General features: G+C 38.5%; 1 protein-coding gene across 2 annotated transcripts; it reads left to right on the forward strand.

Annotated features, from left to right (window-relative positions):
• The first annotated feature begins 665 nt into the window (after positions 1–665).
• Positions 666–5,146, forward strand: LOC110918725 (calcium sensing receptor, chloroplastic). 2 transcript variants are annotated; one of them, XM_022163005.2, is made up of 6 exons: positions 666–1,057; positions 2,528–2,773; positions 2,844–3,036; positions 3,302–3,443; positions 4,202–4,333; positions 4,782–5,146. In XM_022163005.2, exons 1-6 carry the CDS (start codon positions 830–832, stop codon positions 5,005–5,007), a joined length of 1,167 nt encoding a protein of 388 aa, XP_022018697.1. In that variant the 5' UTR covers positions 666–829; the 3' UTR covers positions 5,008–5,146. The 2 variants fall into 2 exon arrangements, with proteins under 2 accessions (XP_022018697.1, XP_022018699.1); XM_022163007.2 differs by lacking the exon at positions 4,202–4,333 and having other exon boundaries at positions 673–1,057.
• Positions 5,147–18,328: the final 13,182 nt, after the last annotated feature.

Raw genomic sequence — 18,328 nt, forward strand, 5'->3', positions numbered from 1 at the left:
CATATTATTATCATACTTAAATAATGACACACAAAATAAAAGTTGATACACGGCCTAACAAAAACACACAACTATATACTTAGGTCGGTCGTTGTAAACAGTGGCGAAGCTTGAGATTTCCGACCGGGGGGTCGGAAGTTACCGGACCTAAAATTATACCTTAAAAATTATAAAATCGGGAGGTCGAAAACGTATATATCTAAAAAATTCTATACAAAATGTACATATATAACACTACTGAGCGAAAAGTTCGGGGGGTCGGGCGCCCCTCCCGGCCCCTTTAAAGCTACGCCCATGGTTGTAAAATAACTAAGCAAGCCACATCAGCCCAATAACTAACGAAACACCACGCCACCTTAGTTATTGGGGGGCGCCATTCTCTTCCTCACCATCCGATTAACGATCCTCAAAGGAGAAAAGGTGGGGCCATACCTTTTCCAACCAATCAGATGTCTTTTTTTATAATTATTGATATTAGGTGTTTAGTTATTCCACTATACCTAATTATCAGATGTTTGTTATTACTCAGATTCCTACCAATCACTAATGTAAAAACAATTTAGTTATTCCATAGCACATAGTCAGCTAACAAAAAAAAAAAAAGGTAGTAATTGTATGGTTACCACCATGTACTTTTTTTATGTGTACTACTTGTTTTATGTTGAACAAGGCGGGGCCAATCTTTATTTAAGATTGAAAATGAATGGTGCATTTGTGACTTCACTTCCTGAACCACCAATCCTTTCACTGTTTTTATATCTCTTTTGACTCTGTTCTTTCGATACTCTCCTCACTTCCAAATCATATCTTCCACTCATCGGCGGTGGTGATGGCCCTCCGAGCTTCCGCCACCGCTAGCCTCAACCACCACTCTCCGCCACCCCCCTCACCCAAATACCTCATCCCTTTCAAACCCACACCCAAAATCCGACCCGATTCTTCTTCTCTCTCCCTCTCCACTTCCACCACTCTCTCCCTCTTGGCTCTCTTCACTGCCCCCATTGAAGCTAATGCCCTCGCTATTTCCAAAGACGACATCGTTTCATCCATAACTCAAGTATTTCATACTATCTGTTATTTTCTGTTTTATTTCGGTTGATATCATCATTACATAAATTCTGAGAGTTATTCTGCGGGTGTGCAAAAATATCCGAATCCGAAATTTCAAATGAAAAAAAAACCCAAAATTCGAATTATCCGAAAATCCGAATTTTCGGTTTGGATAGGAATTTTAGAAAAAAAGTCAGATAGTTTGGATACCCGAAAATATTAAATATTTTAAGAAAATAAAGGATCGTGGAGCAGCTTGTTGCCCGTTTACCTGCTTTCGTTTTTTAAATTTTGGTACTATTAATGAGAAATATTTATACTTCATTTTATTTCTATTTGTGAATTATCAATTGTGACTCATAGCAATGTGTTTATGACTTTTTTTTATAGTTTTGTTTACTAAGATTATGTGTTATTTTGGAACAAAATTGCAATGTGTTTATGACTTTTTTTAACAATGTTGCATTGTGTTTGACTTTTTTTTGGAACATGCTATACTAAGATTATGTGTTATTTTGGAACAATATAGCAATGTGTTTATCAGTTTATGACTCCTTTTTTTTTTTGAGTTAAATGTTATTTTAGTCTACGTGCTTTGGGTTATTTTGTCAGTTTAGTCTAAAGGTTTCATTTGTGGGTCTAAAAGGTTTCACCGTTGCCATTTTAGTCCACTAGGTTAACTTCATCCATTTTTTCTGTTAACGAGAAGGGCAATTCGGTCATTATATATGTAATTCTGTGAACTAGAAGGCAATTCGGCCGTATAAAATGATCGAATTGCCTTTCTCGTTAACAGAAATAATGGATGAAGTTAACCTAGTGGACTAAAATGGCAACGGTGAAACCTTTTTGGACCCATAGACAAAAAATGAAACATTTGGACTAAACAGACAAAATGATCCAAACCACAGGGACTAAAATGACACTTAACTCTTTTTTTTTTTTTGAGTTAATTACTGTTTTCGTCCCTGTGGTTTGTCAAAAGTCACTATTTCAGTCCAATAGTTTAAAAATTACGATTTCAGTCCCTGTGGTTTCACTTTCGTAACCATTTCAGTCCACTTCGTAACCATTTCAGTCCCTGTAGTTACAGAATAAATGGATTGAAATGGTTACGAAAGTGAAACCATAGGGACTGAAATGGTTATGAAAGTGAAACCACAGGGACTGTAATCGCAATTTTTAAACTAATGGACTAAAATAGTGATTTTTGACAAACCACAGGGACGAAAACAGTAATTAACTCTTTTTTTTTAACAATGTTGCATTGTGTTTACTTTTTTTTTGGAACAAGCTAAACTGTCAATGTTAGAATATTGGATTGGATTACTAAGGTGTAGCTTTAAACCATACGAAGTCATCGGATGTCTGTTTCAGTATTCGAATTGTTGGATTTCGGAATTTGAACAGGTTTACAGGTTGTGTGAGTTAGCTCCTCTAAACAAAAGTTAATTGTTTGTTTGGTGGCGAATTCTAGGTGGAAGAGAAAATCGACCAGGTTCAGAAGGTGGGTTCGGATGTCTTTGAGCTCACAGGGAATGTGATTAAAACGGTGTCGGATTTTCTGAAGCCGGCGATGGATGTGGCAATGCCAGTGTTGAAGCAGGCGGGAGGAGAGGCGGTGAAGATTGCTACGCCGGTGATTACAGAGGCATCGAAGAAAGCACAAGAAGCGATTCAGAGCTCCGGGTTTGATACTGAGCCGGTTTACAGTGCTGCTAAGGTGCTCGATTGGTACACACAATTTGATATGTACAATTTAATTGATACGTTAACGATTGTTTGTATTTCAGACAGTAGCAGATGCAGCACAGCAAACAGGGAAAGTGATCCAGGATGCCAAGCCGATTGCGTCAACTACGGTCGAGACCATCTCGTCAGCTGATCCGACCACCATTGCTGTCACTGGTGGAGTTATAGTCCTCGCGTATTTTCTACTGCCGCCTGTCTTTTCCGTCATCTCTTTCAACCTTCGTGGGTACAAAGGTATAACCTTAACTAACATGTTATAATCACAATACAAAGTGTTGGATCAGCCTGTGTAACTAAATGGGTTAAACATGCCAACATGAACACGGCCCGTTTCAGTAAACAGGCCAATCCGAACATGGCGGGTTGAACATGACAACCCAAACCCTAATTTTTTCGTGCCGTGTTTTGGGTCATGTCAAAAATCGCCATCCCTACTGAGCGCATGCTTCTGATTTTCCTCATATATGAAACTATTTTTATTTGGGATTGCAATATCCAGGTGAACTCACCCCAGCTCAAGTTCTTGATCTTGTATCATCAAACAACTACACTTTGATCGATATCAGATCGGAAAAAGATAAGGACAAATCAGGTGTTCCACGCCTTCCCGCAAACGGAAAAAACAAGATGATCGCCGTCCCGTAAGTACCAATTTCCTCCAGACAACATAGATCAATCATATTCAATGTTTTCATAACCGGACCAGTCATTGAACCGGCCGGCTTAGCGGTGTGCTAGTAGTCAGCATACTGCTCAAACCAGTTTCACAAACCGGATTACGTGATAAATGATTTAAAATTTAAAAAATATAAATAAATAACTAGTGTAAAATAAAATATAGATCAATAAAATATGAAGCCTTAAATAAACAAAAGAATTAATTACTGTTTTCGTCCCTGTGGTTTGTCAAAAATCACTATTTCAGTTCATTAGTTTAAAAATTGCGATTTCAATCCCTGTGGTTTCACTTTCGTAACCATTTCAGTCCACCTCGTAACCGTTTCAGTCCCTGTACTTAACAGAATAATGGATTGAAATGGTTACGAAAGTGAAACTACAGGGACTGAAATGGTTATGAAAGTGAAACCATAGGGACTGAAATCGCAAATGTTTAAACTAATGGACTGAAATAGTGATTTTTGACAAACCACAGGGACGAAAACAGTAATTAACTCTAAACAAATTTGGAGTCTGAAGTAGTAAATAAATCAGAAAATGAGATTTGGAAGAATAAAAACAAAAAAAGTGTAAATAAAAGTTTGAAATCCGGCCGGTTCAAATAGACTCAACCGGACCGGCTATGTGTCTGGTTCCGGTCTGACCGCCAGGCGGGTCCGTATCTGGAAAAAAAGCTGATCATATTTGAGCCATTTGGTCATTCAAATTTCAAAATCTTCAGATTGGAAGACCTACCAAGCAAATTAAAAGGCCTTGTTAGAAACACCAAGAGACTGGAAGCCGAAATCGCCGCAATAAAGATATCTTATCTAAAGAAAATCAACAAAGGCTCCAAGATTGTTATTCTTGACACGTTAGTTTTCTGATCTTCACCACAAAATATGTGTTTTGTAAATGTTCGTATCATAGTTGTCAATAGCGATCGTAACGATCGCTATAGCGCGCTACGTAGCGTATAGGTCTAGTGTCGCTATTAGGGTTGTAGCGATGGATAGCGAGAATAGTGACAATTTTTTTTGTTTTTTTCTTAATATAAATAGCAATTAAATATAGCTATAAAATAGCTGGATTTTAGGTTTTTGTTAAATATACATGTAAAATAGCATATTTACCAGGGTATTTTGATATAATATACATATAAAATTTAAAAAAAATATAGCGTATCGCTTTTTATAAAATTAGCCGCCTGCTATTTATCGCTATATGCTATGTAGCATATAGGTACCTTATCGCTATTTGTTGCTATTCGCCATTAACAACTATGGTTCATATGAAGTTTTATGTGTTTTGCATTTCATCAGGTTCACGGATTCAGCCAAGATAGTTGCTAAATATTTAACCGCGCTTGGATTCCAAAACTGTTGGATCGTGGCTGACGGGTTCTCGGGAAACAAGGGATGGCTACAGAGCCGGTTAGGAACCGATTCCTACAATGTATCATTTTCGCGTGTTTTATCGCCATCTCGGGTCATTCCTGCTGTGAGAAGTTTGGGTACTACTAGCTCAACCAAGTTGCTTTCTGAATGATTCTTTTTAATTGTTTCTTTAAACTATATGTGTGTAACAATGGTGTTAATGTGTATTTTGTGGTAGATAATTTGAAGTGAGTATAAAGAAAAATTATTGTAACCTCAGTTGAAAAGTTATAGTCCGGTCACTCTTTTTAGATAATTTTGTAGATAATTAAAGGGAATATTTCATAATTTAAAACATTTAAAACTAGTTATTAGTCTTTAACGAATAATTATAACCAACAGTCAAAATAATTAAAGGAATATTATTTAAACCTTATTTAAACTTGTTACAAGCCGACTTCGAACCTAAAAAACAAGCTTATTTAGTAAACGAGCCCGAGGCCGAGCTTCACTTATCGAGCTCGCGAGCCTAAAAAGTCTATTATTTATATTATTTTTATTTAATATATTAATTAATAGATAATAAACGAGCTGAGCACGAACTTAAGAAAATACAAACGAGCCGAGCTCGAGCTCGAGCCTGGTCGAGCCCGGGCTCGGCTCGTTTGCACCCCTAATCCAAAGCATCAGTCTCAGCATCAACAGAAGAAAAGACTGACCGACCGCCGTTCAAGAGATCCCGGAGGCTCGAACTTTTTGCTAGCTTTGAAACATGGGCTGAAGGAAAGAGGAAGACCAAACAAAGTCGCGGTCAAAGCAAAGAAAAAGATGCCAAAAAAGATTCACTTTAGCTTCTAGCTCGCTGAGTGTAGGTTGCTTGCAATTCTGACATCCCGAGGATGTAGTCTTCATTAGTTTTTTGTCTGAGGAGGAACCGGGTTACCAAAACTCACGATATTAAGAATGTGGTAGTTCTTTGAATGCAAGAGGTGTTGGTTCGAATCCAACTCGTGAGAAGGAATCCATGCACAAAGCAAAGGCATCAGGAAGAGGGGCGTAGCAAGAAATCCTTTAACAGCAGCAAAGACTTCGGAATGGAAACCTTATCTTAATAGGAAGTGGACAAGAATCATCGCTCCAAGTTCCATGCAAGTGCTATAATCCGATCTGACTTCTCACGCTGGCAAGGAAAGAAATGACATAAAGGGAGGTCCTAACTGAATGAATTGAGGTTGAGTAAAACCATGTGGTCCATGTCTAACATCCACTTGTCAAATTTATGGTATCAAAGTGCAAGAATCCAGAATACACCCAAACAGAATGTTATTTAACTCTAAAAGTATAAACTGATCAATACACTCAACTGAACCAGATACAAGAACTCGATACTCTCAGAAGATCATTAATACAATGATCTTAAACAAAAAAACGACTACAGGAAACACAAGAACTGAAAATCCGAATGATTCTCAGTTTACAAGCCCTAATCGCTTTACAAGAGAGAGAAACAAGTAAGTTGAAAAAATATCTGATCTGAATGATAAAAGACTTTGATGTCACTTATATAGACCCGGACAACCACTTGACCCGACTTGATAGGAATCTTGTTATAACCACACTGCTTCAAGCCCATCTTCTGCTAAGTCCAAAGTGTTGATCCAGGCCCATCACCAGCAACGTATACACAGCCCATTTTATCCAGTAACATGAAAACATAAGAAAGTGAAAATCATAAGTAACACAGTGAAATGTAAAATAAATAAATGAAATTGAAACAATTGGTTATGTAATATATTTTTAACACCCCCCCCCCTCAATTTCATTTCTTAAAAACATCAAAAAGCTTTAATTCTATACATAACTGTTGATGTGTTTTGACCAAAACTCCTTTAGTAAACAAGTTTACCACTTGATTCTCAGACTTTACACCAAAACATCTCAAAGTTCCTTTTGAAATCAAGTCTCTCAAGAAAAATAAATCAACCTCAAAATGTTTGGTCCGATCGTGAAAAACTGGATTCGCCGCAATAGAAATTGCAGCGTTATTGTCACAGAATAAACTAATTTTTAAGCCATATTATCTCACATGCAGCTACACACATAGATCTATATTCAGCTTCAGCTGAAGATCTAGACACCGTCGACTGTTTCTTGCTTTTCCAAGAAACCAAACAATTACCCAAAAATACACAAAACCCGGTAACAGATTTTCTACTAGTCAGACATTTTGCCCAATCTGAATCTGCAAAAGCTTTTAGTTCAAAACTATCACCTTTGCTAAACAATAACCCTTGACCAGGTGCAGACTTTAAGTATCTTAATAGGTTAAATGCAAGTTTTAAATGACCATCAGTTGGACTATGCATGTACTGACTTAAAACGTGCACTGCATAGGCAATATCTGGCCTAGTGTGAGACAAGTAGATTAATTTTCCTACCAGTTTTTGATAACCAGTTATATTCGATAAAAGACCATTATTACTTTCCAGAAAACTGTTAACTACATGACTTTGATCTATGGGAACACTAAGAGGCTTACAACCTAACATCCCAAGATCTTTAATTAAAAACTTTTTTTTAAGCTTTGTTTTATTTTTTCAATTTCAGAAACAGAACTACCAGTAATCACTATATCATCTACAGGTACTAACAGTATAATACACACACCACTGGTATTTTTAATAAACAAAGAAGTATCACATTTGCTTTGCACAAAACCAACTTCAACTAAGACACTCACAAGCTTCTCATTCCACATCCGAGGAGCTTGTTTCAAACCATATAAAGACTTCTTAAGTTTACACACCTTAGAATTATCACCAAACCGATAACCCTCAGGTATTGACATATAAACGTCCTCATTTAAATCCCCATATAGGAAAGCATTATTTACATCTAGTTGAAATAGTTGCCAGTTATTTTGAACAACAAGTAACACAACACATCTAACAGTAACAAGTTTAACAACCGGAGAAAAAGTTTCCTCATAGTCAATCCCCTCTTTTTGGCTAAACACCTTTGCAACTAGCCTAGCTTTATACCTCTCTATTTCACCATTTGCCTTATATTTGATTTTATATATCCATTTGCAACCTACTATACTTCTATTAGGTGGTTTGTCTACAATATCCCAAGTATTATTTCTATGTAAAGCATGTATTTCATCATTCATAGCATTAATCCAATTAGGATCATGCAACGCCTCTTTATAGGTACTTGGTTCAACACTTTTAGACAAGACCGATGCAAATGACTTGTTCTCAATAGACAATTTGGAAAAATTAATAACCTTGTCAATCCCATATTTGACTTTGCTATCAACAACAAAGTCATTGATGCGTGTGTAGTGTAATATAATTTAGATGTATATTTAAGCCCTTTTTACACTTTTAGCCAAGTTTTAAATTTATAAAACACGATATTTACTAACACTAAACACACATATGGGCAAGTGCACCCATCGTGGACGTAGTATAGTGTTGGTAAGATACCGAGGTCGTCCAAGGACACAAGAGCTTTTAGTACCGGTTTATCCTCAACGTCTAATCAAATCAAAAGGTTAGAAAAGGTTTTTTTTTAACTAAGAAAATAAAAACTAACTAAATGCTGAAAAATAAAATAAAAACAGATAGACAAGATGAATCACTTGGATCCGACTCGTGTATTAGTATAACCTTTGATTATTTTAGCACTTTTGCACTTGTTTAAGAGATTATCTTAGTTATTATAGTAGGCCCCTCTTTTGAAGGCGACGTTACCCTCAACCCAGTAGTTTGAGTCAGCAAGGGTACAATCCTAAAGGGTCGGATTATTGAAAGATAATGAATTAAGTTATTAATGCAAATTATGGTAGGCCCCGCTTTTGGCGGTGATGTTACCCTCGACTAAGTAGTCTGAGTCAGCAGGGATACAGTCCTAAATAGCCGGGTTATAGTATTAATAGTAGTTAACTTATGAGGGGGTCAAAGAGTTTGGATCCCCGCCATCTGATGTGAGGGTGCTTAATCATGTTTTAAAGTGTTTAATTATGAGGTTTTACATGATTATGTGTATGAAAACGGGTTACTTTGAGTTGATTTTGATTTACATGTACTCGGAGCATAACGGATGGCTTTTGGAGCTTGACGGAAGGTTTTCTGGAAGCATTATGGAGTATTGGAAGCATACACACAAGTTGGAAGGCCAAAATATGAAAAACGGGAAGTTCGGTAGCAATCGGCGCCACTAGGTGCTGATTTCAGCGCATCACAGAAGGAAAGTACCATTTGGCGCACTGGGCGCTGAACCCAGACCTGACTTGCGAATTTCTTGTTTTTCCACCATATTTAAGCACAAACATTCCCCAAACGAAATTATCATTAACCCTAGCCGTTTTCCACTTCCCAAGGACGAATTTTGGAGTTCCAAACCTCAATCCAATCATCAATCATGCAATTCCTCATCAAGATTGAAGATCAAATCAAGAACATGAGCGACTAAACCACCCGTGATCATCTCCGGGACTAGGGTTTGTGTTAGGAACCGGGTTGACTTAGTTTTACAAACTTTTGGATTGAGATTTGACTAATCATTCGGTTAGTTTATCTTTATTGTTTATTTGTTTTTGATTAAACATTGTTGGATTATCATTTGCATACTTGTTCATCAGTTATTTGGTTTTGTCATCAACAATTGGGATTAAATTCTAGGTTGTCATTGTCTTCAACCTTTAACCATTGAACTTGTTCATGTTTATGAAATCTAGGATTGGTAATTATCTAGGTTACTATTCAGTTGCATCAATCTTTCGGTTTCGATCGTGGATCATTGCAATCAAATATATTATCTGTTAATTATTTATCAAAACAAGTAGTTAGCAAATCATGTCTATGTGATTTCCAATTGGTAGTAATTAGGTTACCCGTGTTTCTACACAACCTGAAAACCCGGAGATTGGTCCCTCTTCTCATAATTGTTTACAAATCTAATTTATTTTGTTTTCACAATCATTCTAAAAACTGCAAAAAGCAATTAGTTTAGACGTAGATGGTAATTAAAGCAACGAACTTTCATACTTTCCACTGATTCCCCGTGGATTCAACACCCTACTTGCCCTTTACTAGTAAAAGGTGAATAGGACACCTTTAACTTTATTTTTGACCGACCTTACGACATCGATCAAAATGGCGCCGTTGCCGGGGAATCGGTGCGCTTAGTTTAGTTAGTTGTTTTTCGAAAAAAAAAATAGAAAAAAAAAACCCAAAAATCCAAAAATATTTCTTTTTGTTTGTCTTTTATTTGTTTCGTTCAGTATTACGCTCGGTTTCTTGTTTATCTGTGTGCAGGTGATTCTCGTGTTGCATGCATACCAGGTTTTCCAAGAAATCATCACCGCTTTTGTTTGATTCAGATATAGAAAAGACTGCTCGACAGAATCACGTTCTTCTACGTTCAGCAGTGAAAGCTAAAGCTCAGTCGTCAACAGTTGCTCAAGACCTTGAACAAGCAGCTAACGAGATGGCTGACCAAGAGCCACAAAACCAAGCTCCACAAAACGAACCAATCCCGCCCATTCCAGATCCACCAATCCCTCAAAACCAAAACCAGCCCAATAACCAAAACCAGAATCAACCACCACCACAACCATTTCCACAATTCAACCCAGGCCCACAAAACCAACCGGGAAATCTGAATCTCCGACATGGGGAAATTATTCGTCTCAACCAACCACAACATCAACACGGGTATGATGAGGGTTTTCAACACAGAGAAGGCAGTGTGCATACTTGGGAATCTGGTTGGGAAGAAGATGATTATCAGAATCAGTATGATGGGAGGTACGCGGATTACAGATACGATGAGGGGTACAACGTGAATCAAGGACACCCAGTACAACAACAAGTCAACCAAAGAAATCACATCCCGCGCCCGATTCCACAAAATCTAGTTCAACATGGAGTCCCACGATTCAATGCGGGGAATCAAAGAGCTATTAATAGGGTTGGGGGCGATCAGATACAGTTTGTGGATGGTGTCCCACAAGTCGTTCAAGGGGCACCCATTCAAGGCGTTGAAGGTCATTGTCAACCAGTTGTAGTACCGAACTCGTCAGCTATAGTTACACCAGTGGGAAATAATAACCGACCTTTTGAGGTAAGGCCTCAATACTTAGGCCATTTGCCCGAGTTTCATGGAAAAAGGACCGAAGAACCATACTTGCACATTACAAGTTTTGATTCAATTTGCCAAACAATTGGGGTTTCGGAGTTTACAAAGGATGAAGTTAAGTTGATGTTGTTTCAGTTCACCTTGAAAGACAAAGCTCGACAATGGTTCGCGACATTACCTCCAGGTAGTATATACACTTGGCAAGAGATGCAGCTGGTGTTTTTGGAGGAATACTACACCATGAATAGAACCAGTGAAGCTCGGGATGCAATCAGAGCATTCCAGCAACATTCAGGGAAAGCGTTCCATGAGGCGTTCACAAGGTTTAAGGAGTTGCTTAGTAAATGCCCCCATCATAGCATTCAAACATGGGAATTGATTAAAGCGTTCTACGATGGGCTACTTCCTGATGATGTAAGAGATCTCATAGCTATCAGTAATGGGACGTTTCTCACGAATACAGAAGCTGCAGATTGGGCATATTTGGAGAGACAGAGTGCTACTTCTAAGAGACAGGCACAGTCTAGCAGGAGAGCAAGATCAGCATCAGCGAGATCAGTTGATTATGAAGCTGAAGAACGGGTTGAGAAATTAAAACAACAGAATTTGCTATTAGAGCGACAGGTAGCTCAGATGAAGTTGGGAAAGGGAACTGAAGTTAGGGCAGCTAATGCATTCGCCGTATGTACAGATTGTGGTGAGTTAGGACACCAGGTTGGAGAGTGTCTCGCAAGGATGGGTCCGAATGAAGAAGTGAACCAAGTATTCGGTGAACGAAAGCAGTATGATATGAAATCGAATACATATCATCCAGGTTTGCGAAACCACCCCAATTTTAATTACGGTAATTTTGCTAATCAAATGAACCCTAATTTTCAGGTACCTATGCAAGGAGGCCAGCAGTATCAGAGTCGTCAAGGTAATTACTCGCAAGGTAATTACCAAAATAAGGGCCCATATAATCCGGGTACTCAGCAAGGGAACTCCTCAAGTGCTAGTGGTGGAACGAGTGATGACAAATTGGATGCTATTATGAAGTTCATGAAGGACGTCCAGAAAGAGAATGAAGTTCGGGACAAAACGTCTGAAGCAATGCAGAAGCAGTTGGGGCAGCTAGCAGAAGATCTAGCTCAGCTGAGAAGAGATCCAGGTAAGTTGCCAAGCACTACCACAGTCAACCCAGCACATCAGTCATCTAGCTTGAAAAATGTAAGAAATGTGCACATCAACGCGGTAAGTATTATTCAGAATTCTGAAACTGGTAGTGTCACAACTACTCCACCATCACAATTAGTTGAGGAGGTGGTGGAAGATGTTGGTGATGTATCGGACTCTCAACATGATCGGGACCCACCAAGGGATGAAAGGTGGGAAAGTTTTATACAAGCTAAAATTAATCTACCCTTACTCGATGCGATTAAAGAGAGTCCCGATCAGATTGAGTGCCTGAAAGAGTTAAGTACCCAAAAACGACTTCACAAGTTTCCTAAAAAACTTGATTTAACTGCAAATGTGAATGCCGTTTTGTTGGGTACCCTTCCCCCGAAACTCCAAGATCCAGGAGCACCCATTATTTCAGTACAAGTGGGTGCATTTAAAATAGAAAGGGCACTTTTGGATCTTGGAGCGTGTGTTAGCATTCTACCAGGGAGTCTGTATGACCAATATGATTTTGGTCCGCTACAAAAAGTCAACACCATTGTGGTGTTGCCTGATCAGACTCCCATGTGTCCGAGGGGGATGATAAAAGATGTAATTGTGAAGGTAGAAGAGTGTTACTATCCAGTTGACTTCTTAGTGCTTGATTGTGCCACAAGTTCAAAGAACACGCACCCTCCAGTCATTCTGGGCAGACCGTTCTTAGCGACTGCTCATGCGATTATCAGTTGTGTTGATGGAACGGTAAGTATGAAGTTTGGTGACCGTGATTTACGGTTAAATGTGTTTTCAGATGCGACTAATCCTCCCATTTCAGGTGAACACTCAAAATTTGAAAATGGTGATGAAAATGTCTCTCCTGCAAAGGAGATTCAAACCAAACAGGAGTGTTTATTGGTTGAGAGGTTTGAAGTGGCAGGAAGCGAAGCAGTAAAGAAAAAGGAAAGTGTGGCGTATGAGGAGTTTAAAACGGACAAAGGGAAGCCACGAGAGAGGAAGAAGGAAAAGAAACCGCCTGAATGTGATAATGCAAAGCGGAGGTTAAAGTTATTCGGTCCAATGTGGAAGACAGTGGACGACTTACCGGAGCATTGGCGGAGTACATACGTAGAGGCCATGAGACGCAAACATCCCACTCGACCACCATAAGGGTATATCAGGTACGGTCTGGCTGAAGACCTATAAACTTAGCGCTCTTGGGAGGCAGCCCGATGATGTATAATAGTGTATATTTGTCTTGTTTTCGCGTGAGTACTTTTACAGGTTATCAGGTTATTAATCTCTAAGGATGCAAGGGTCCAAGTGTGGGGATGTTTGGTGAAGTCCCAATACATTCTAGCTAAAATTGCGGACATTACACGGATTAGAGTTCAGGCAGAATTGTCCATACTCAATCTCCATTTGGACGGGGATGACCTGAACACTAATTGTAGAGATTGACCTGAGGACGTGTGGACACGGCCGCGAATGGAATGCTATACGGTCGTGGTGGAACATGACGCATGAGGATTCTACACGTTAAACCAGGGGAGTCTGTTCCACTCTTATTATTATTTTTTTTATTCGTGTTCTTGGTGGTGTTAAACTATTTTATGTGTTAGGGAATGTGTTATGTTCTTTGTGTTAGGAATGGTCACTCATGAGGTTTGTTAGTTGGTATTTCCGGGTTTTGCTTTTAAAAGCACTATACATTGGGGACAATGTCACCCAAGTGTGGGGATACGGAAACCCGGGAAGGGAAAGGTTGGGACAAGAGTTTGAAAGAGGTTGAAAGTGATTGAAAACGATGAAAAGCGAAAAAAATTGAAAATTTTGAAAATTCAAAAAAAAATTTATCGCCTTAAGTGAACTAAATGGATATGAAAACCGAATGTTTCAATCATTAATGAGTTCCTTGCCGGTGGTAAACTAACATAGTCCCTTGTCATGGTCGTTCCTTTAAGTTTCATGAGAGTAGGTCTGACAGGTGTTTTAAGGATAAAAGAAGTGAAAAGAGATGTCTATTTAGGGGTAACATGCTTTAGATTGCATATGCTACATGTCGGCAACCCTTTTACCCTTTCTTGGTGAGATTTTGAGCCTGTAGAATGATAGAATGCTTTACATATTGAATTCATTTGTTGAGAGCAGGCCGCATGTTATTCTGTGTTAGAACTTGTATGATTTGATGCATGCTGAGACTGTGGTTTAACATGTGCACGTAAATGATAAATGCATTAGGATATCCCGTACACCTGTTTGTTCGTTTTATGTTTACCTAACCATCACCCTTAGTAGCCCTGTTGAGCCTATTTACCCTTTCGTTTGTCCACCTAATGTGAATTGTTTGATACCGACCGTGAACGACAAATTATGAACAACTGAAAAAGAAAAAAAAAGAGAAAAAAAAAAGAAAGTTTTGTTATTATTGTTTATGTTCTTGGGTAGAAACCAACCCATGATGTTTGCAAATAAAGTTGTCACGGTTTGGTCGTTTGTTTGTTCGCCACATAAAAATATAAATATAAGCAAAAAAATCTCCTACCCGTAGCCAAAGCCCAAAACCGAAAGTCCTTTTGATATGTGCCGTGTTATATGATACAGTGGAGGTGTGATTGTCATACAAGCTTATGATTTACAGAATTTCATGATTGGTTTTGAGTGTTATACATACTAGCACATTACACGCTAGTTCAGTTTTTAAACCGAGAGGAGAGTTTATTGTGAGGGGCGTGTAGCATGTGTTGTAATCCTAAGCATGTTAGTTCTGAGTAAACAAGTCTTAAGTTTTAGAAATTGCACCAATTGCTTGTCGGACTGTCAAACTCGATTGTGTTAGTCTATGGGACGGGTATGACTTGGGACTTATATTGTTGAACTGGTTAAGCGGCTTAGAGGTGTTGTTACTATGGTGCGTAGTTCCGTCTTGGTTTGCTTGAGGACAATCAAAGGTAAGTGTGGGGATGTGATGTGAGGGTGTTTAATCATGTTTTAAAGTGTTTAATTATGAGGTTTTACATGATTATGTGTATGAAAACGGGTTACTTTGAGTTGATTTTGATTTACATGTACTCGGAGCATAACGGATGGCTTTTGGAGCTTGACGGAAGGTTTTCGGGAAGCATTATGGAGTATTGGAAGCATACACACAAGTTGGAAGGCCAAAATATGAAAAACGGGAAGTTCGGTAGCAATCGGCGCCACTAGGTGCTGATTTCAGCGCACCACAGAAGGAAAGTACCATTTGGCGCACTGGGCGCTGAACCCAGACCTGACTTGCGAATTTCTTGTTTTTCCACCATATTTAAGTACAAACATTCCCCAAACGAAATTATCATTAACCCTAGCCGTTTTCCACTTCCCAAGGACGAATTTTGGAGTTCCAAACCTCAATCCAATCATCAATCATGCAATTCCTCATCAAGATTGAAGATCAAATCAAGAACATGAGCGGCTAAACCACCCGTGATCATCTCCGGGACTAGGGTTTGTGTTAGGAACCGGGTTGACTTAGTTTTACAAACTTTTGGATTGAGATTTGACTAATCATTCGGTTAGTTTATCTTTATTGTTTATTTGTTTTTGATTAAACATTGTTGGATTATCATTTGCATACTTGTTCATCAGTTACTTGGTTTTGTCATCAACAATTGGGATTAAATTCTAAGTTGTCATTGTCTTCAACCTTTAACCATTGAACTTGTTCATGTTTATGAAATCTAGGATTGGTAATTATCTAGGTTACTATTCAGTTGCATCAATCTTTCGGTTTCGATCGTGGATCATTGCAATCAAATATATTATCTGTTGATTATTTATCAAAACAAGTAGTTAGCAAATCATGTCTATGTGATTTCCAATTGGTAGTAATTAGGTTACCCGTGTTTCTACACAACCTGAAAACCCGGAGATTGGTCCCTCTTCTCACAATTGTTTACAAATCTAATTTATTTTGTTTTCACAATCATTCTAAAAACTGCAAAAAGCAATTAGTTTAGACGTAGATGGTAATTAAAGCAACGAACTTTCATACTTTCCACTGATTCCCCGTGGATTCGACACCCTACTTGCCCTTTACTAGTAAAAGGTGAATAGGACACTTTTAACTTTACTTGTAAAGGGCAAGTAGGGTGAAAATCCAAAATATTGAAGGAGATCCTACTAAATTTGACCCAGGTCCCTTGCAGGACCTCTAAACGCTGAACAAGGGCAAGACCCTTACCAAACCGTTCCCTTAACCCCCGACCAGGTAGCCAACATACCTCCATATAGACCGTGGATATATGAATGGTGAAAATCTTTTATTTTATATAGACAGTAAAATAATGCCAAGACACCACGGACAAACGATAAGGAAAGATCACCTTCAACATAAGTAACTAGTTATTAAAGTCATTGATACAAAACCAAATAAAAAGTGCAAAAGATTAAAAATAAAAAGTATTATACTAAACACTTGTCTTCACCAAATGATGTAAGAGACTTAGGCAAACATGGCCTGATTGTCAAGAACTCTTACGATCAATCTTGGATCCCGAGACGACTCACACACTCTATGATGGACAATGGATGATGGTGGTGGATGATGGTGTTATGGTGGTGGTGGGTGGTGGATGAAGTGTGAGAGAGGTGGTGTGCCAAGGGATGAGTTGAAATGAAACCAAGCACTCCTATTTATAGGCTGAACAGAAGGCTGGGCACGGCCCCGTGTCCGCTGGACACGCCCCCGTGCCCGTCTGACACTATCTCTCTTTATTAATTGTAATTCGCAATTACAATTAATGCGCCTGCTGTACTTTCGCCACGCCCCCATGCTCACTGGACACGGCCCCGTGGTGGGCAATAGAAGCTTCTATAGGTTTGTCTTTTCTGCTGCTTCTTGGGCACGGCCCCGTGCTGGCTGAGCACGGGGCGTGTTCAGTCTTCTGACTTCTCTTTTCTGCTTGGGAGGATGCCGTTGAGGGGTCGGGCAATCCACTTTTGTTCCTTTTCTTGTATTTATGTTAGATTTAGCTGTCTTTTTGCTTCTTTTGTGAATTTGAGCTCATTTCATCTTGAAAATACAAAAGGAAGACAAAAACACTATTTTTCCAACATTAGTACTTAAAAAGGGTTAGTTTTATGCCTTATTTGATGTAATTTATATGTTGCATTTTACACACATCAGTCATCAAGTTTCTTATAAAAACAGAAGACCTTGTAGATCTTCTAGGTAACACTGGCAACTCAGAACCTAATGTGTCCCCCTCAGAAGCATTCTGAGCTTCCTTTGTGGTACTCACATGCTCAGCCATGTCAGGTGATACACTGACCTCACTGGTTTGCTGAGTATTAGCCCTACCAGTCGGAGTATCAGGTAATACTGACTGCTGAGGATCACATGTTCCCACATCAGACTCACCTAGATCCCTTCTATCATCATCGGGATCATTCATAGTCGAAAAATGTCCAGGGTCTAAGTTATCATATAAGTCAAAAAATTCAGGGCATTTATATTTTTTATTCGATTTGATTCAAAACTATCAAAAACAGACTGTTCTTTAAAAGGAAATATTGTTACATAAAATTTTACATCCCTTGAAAACAACACAGACTTTGAATCAAGACTATATACTTTATAACCCTTTTTCTCATGTGAATATACGATAAAAACACATTTTTCAGCCCTGCTACTTAATTTGTCAGTATCATGTAAATTTGTACAAAAACACAGACACCCAAACACTTTTAAATGATTTAAGAAGGGCTTAAATTTGTAAACTACTTCATAAAGGGTTTTGCCAGCCAGAACAGAGGATGGAGTCCTATTAATAAGATATGCAGCAGTTAAAACACACCCATGCCAAAACCTAACAGGAAGATTACTTTGGAAAAATAAAGCTCTAGTAACATTCAATAGATGCCTATGTGTAACACCCCGTGTTTTCCAAAAGTCAAAGTCAAAGTCAAGAGTTGACTGTTATTGGAATTAAAGATTAATAAAGATTAATTTCATTTTAGTTTCATTTTGATTTTCGTATTATTTGGAGTAAGTGTTGTATAATCAAACTAATCGACCGACAATCGAACTGTGAATCAACGACCGACCGTGAATGATAGGAAGTAACAATGCAATAAAGCTAGTCAATCAATAATCAAGCTAATCAAATCAATCATCAGACTCAAGTGTGGGGATTTTAGTACTTTTTATACGTGTGTGTGTGCCTTAT

Source organism: Helianthus annuus, chromosome 16 (genome assembly GCF_002127325.2).
Source record: "Helianthus annuus cultivar XRQ/B chromosome 16, HanXRQr2.0-SUNRISE, whole genome shotgun sequence".
Lineage (NCBI taxonomy): Eukaryota > Viridiplantae > Streptophyta > Magnoliopsida > Asterales > Asteraceae > Helianthus > Helianthus annuus.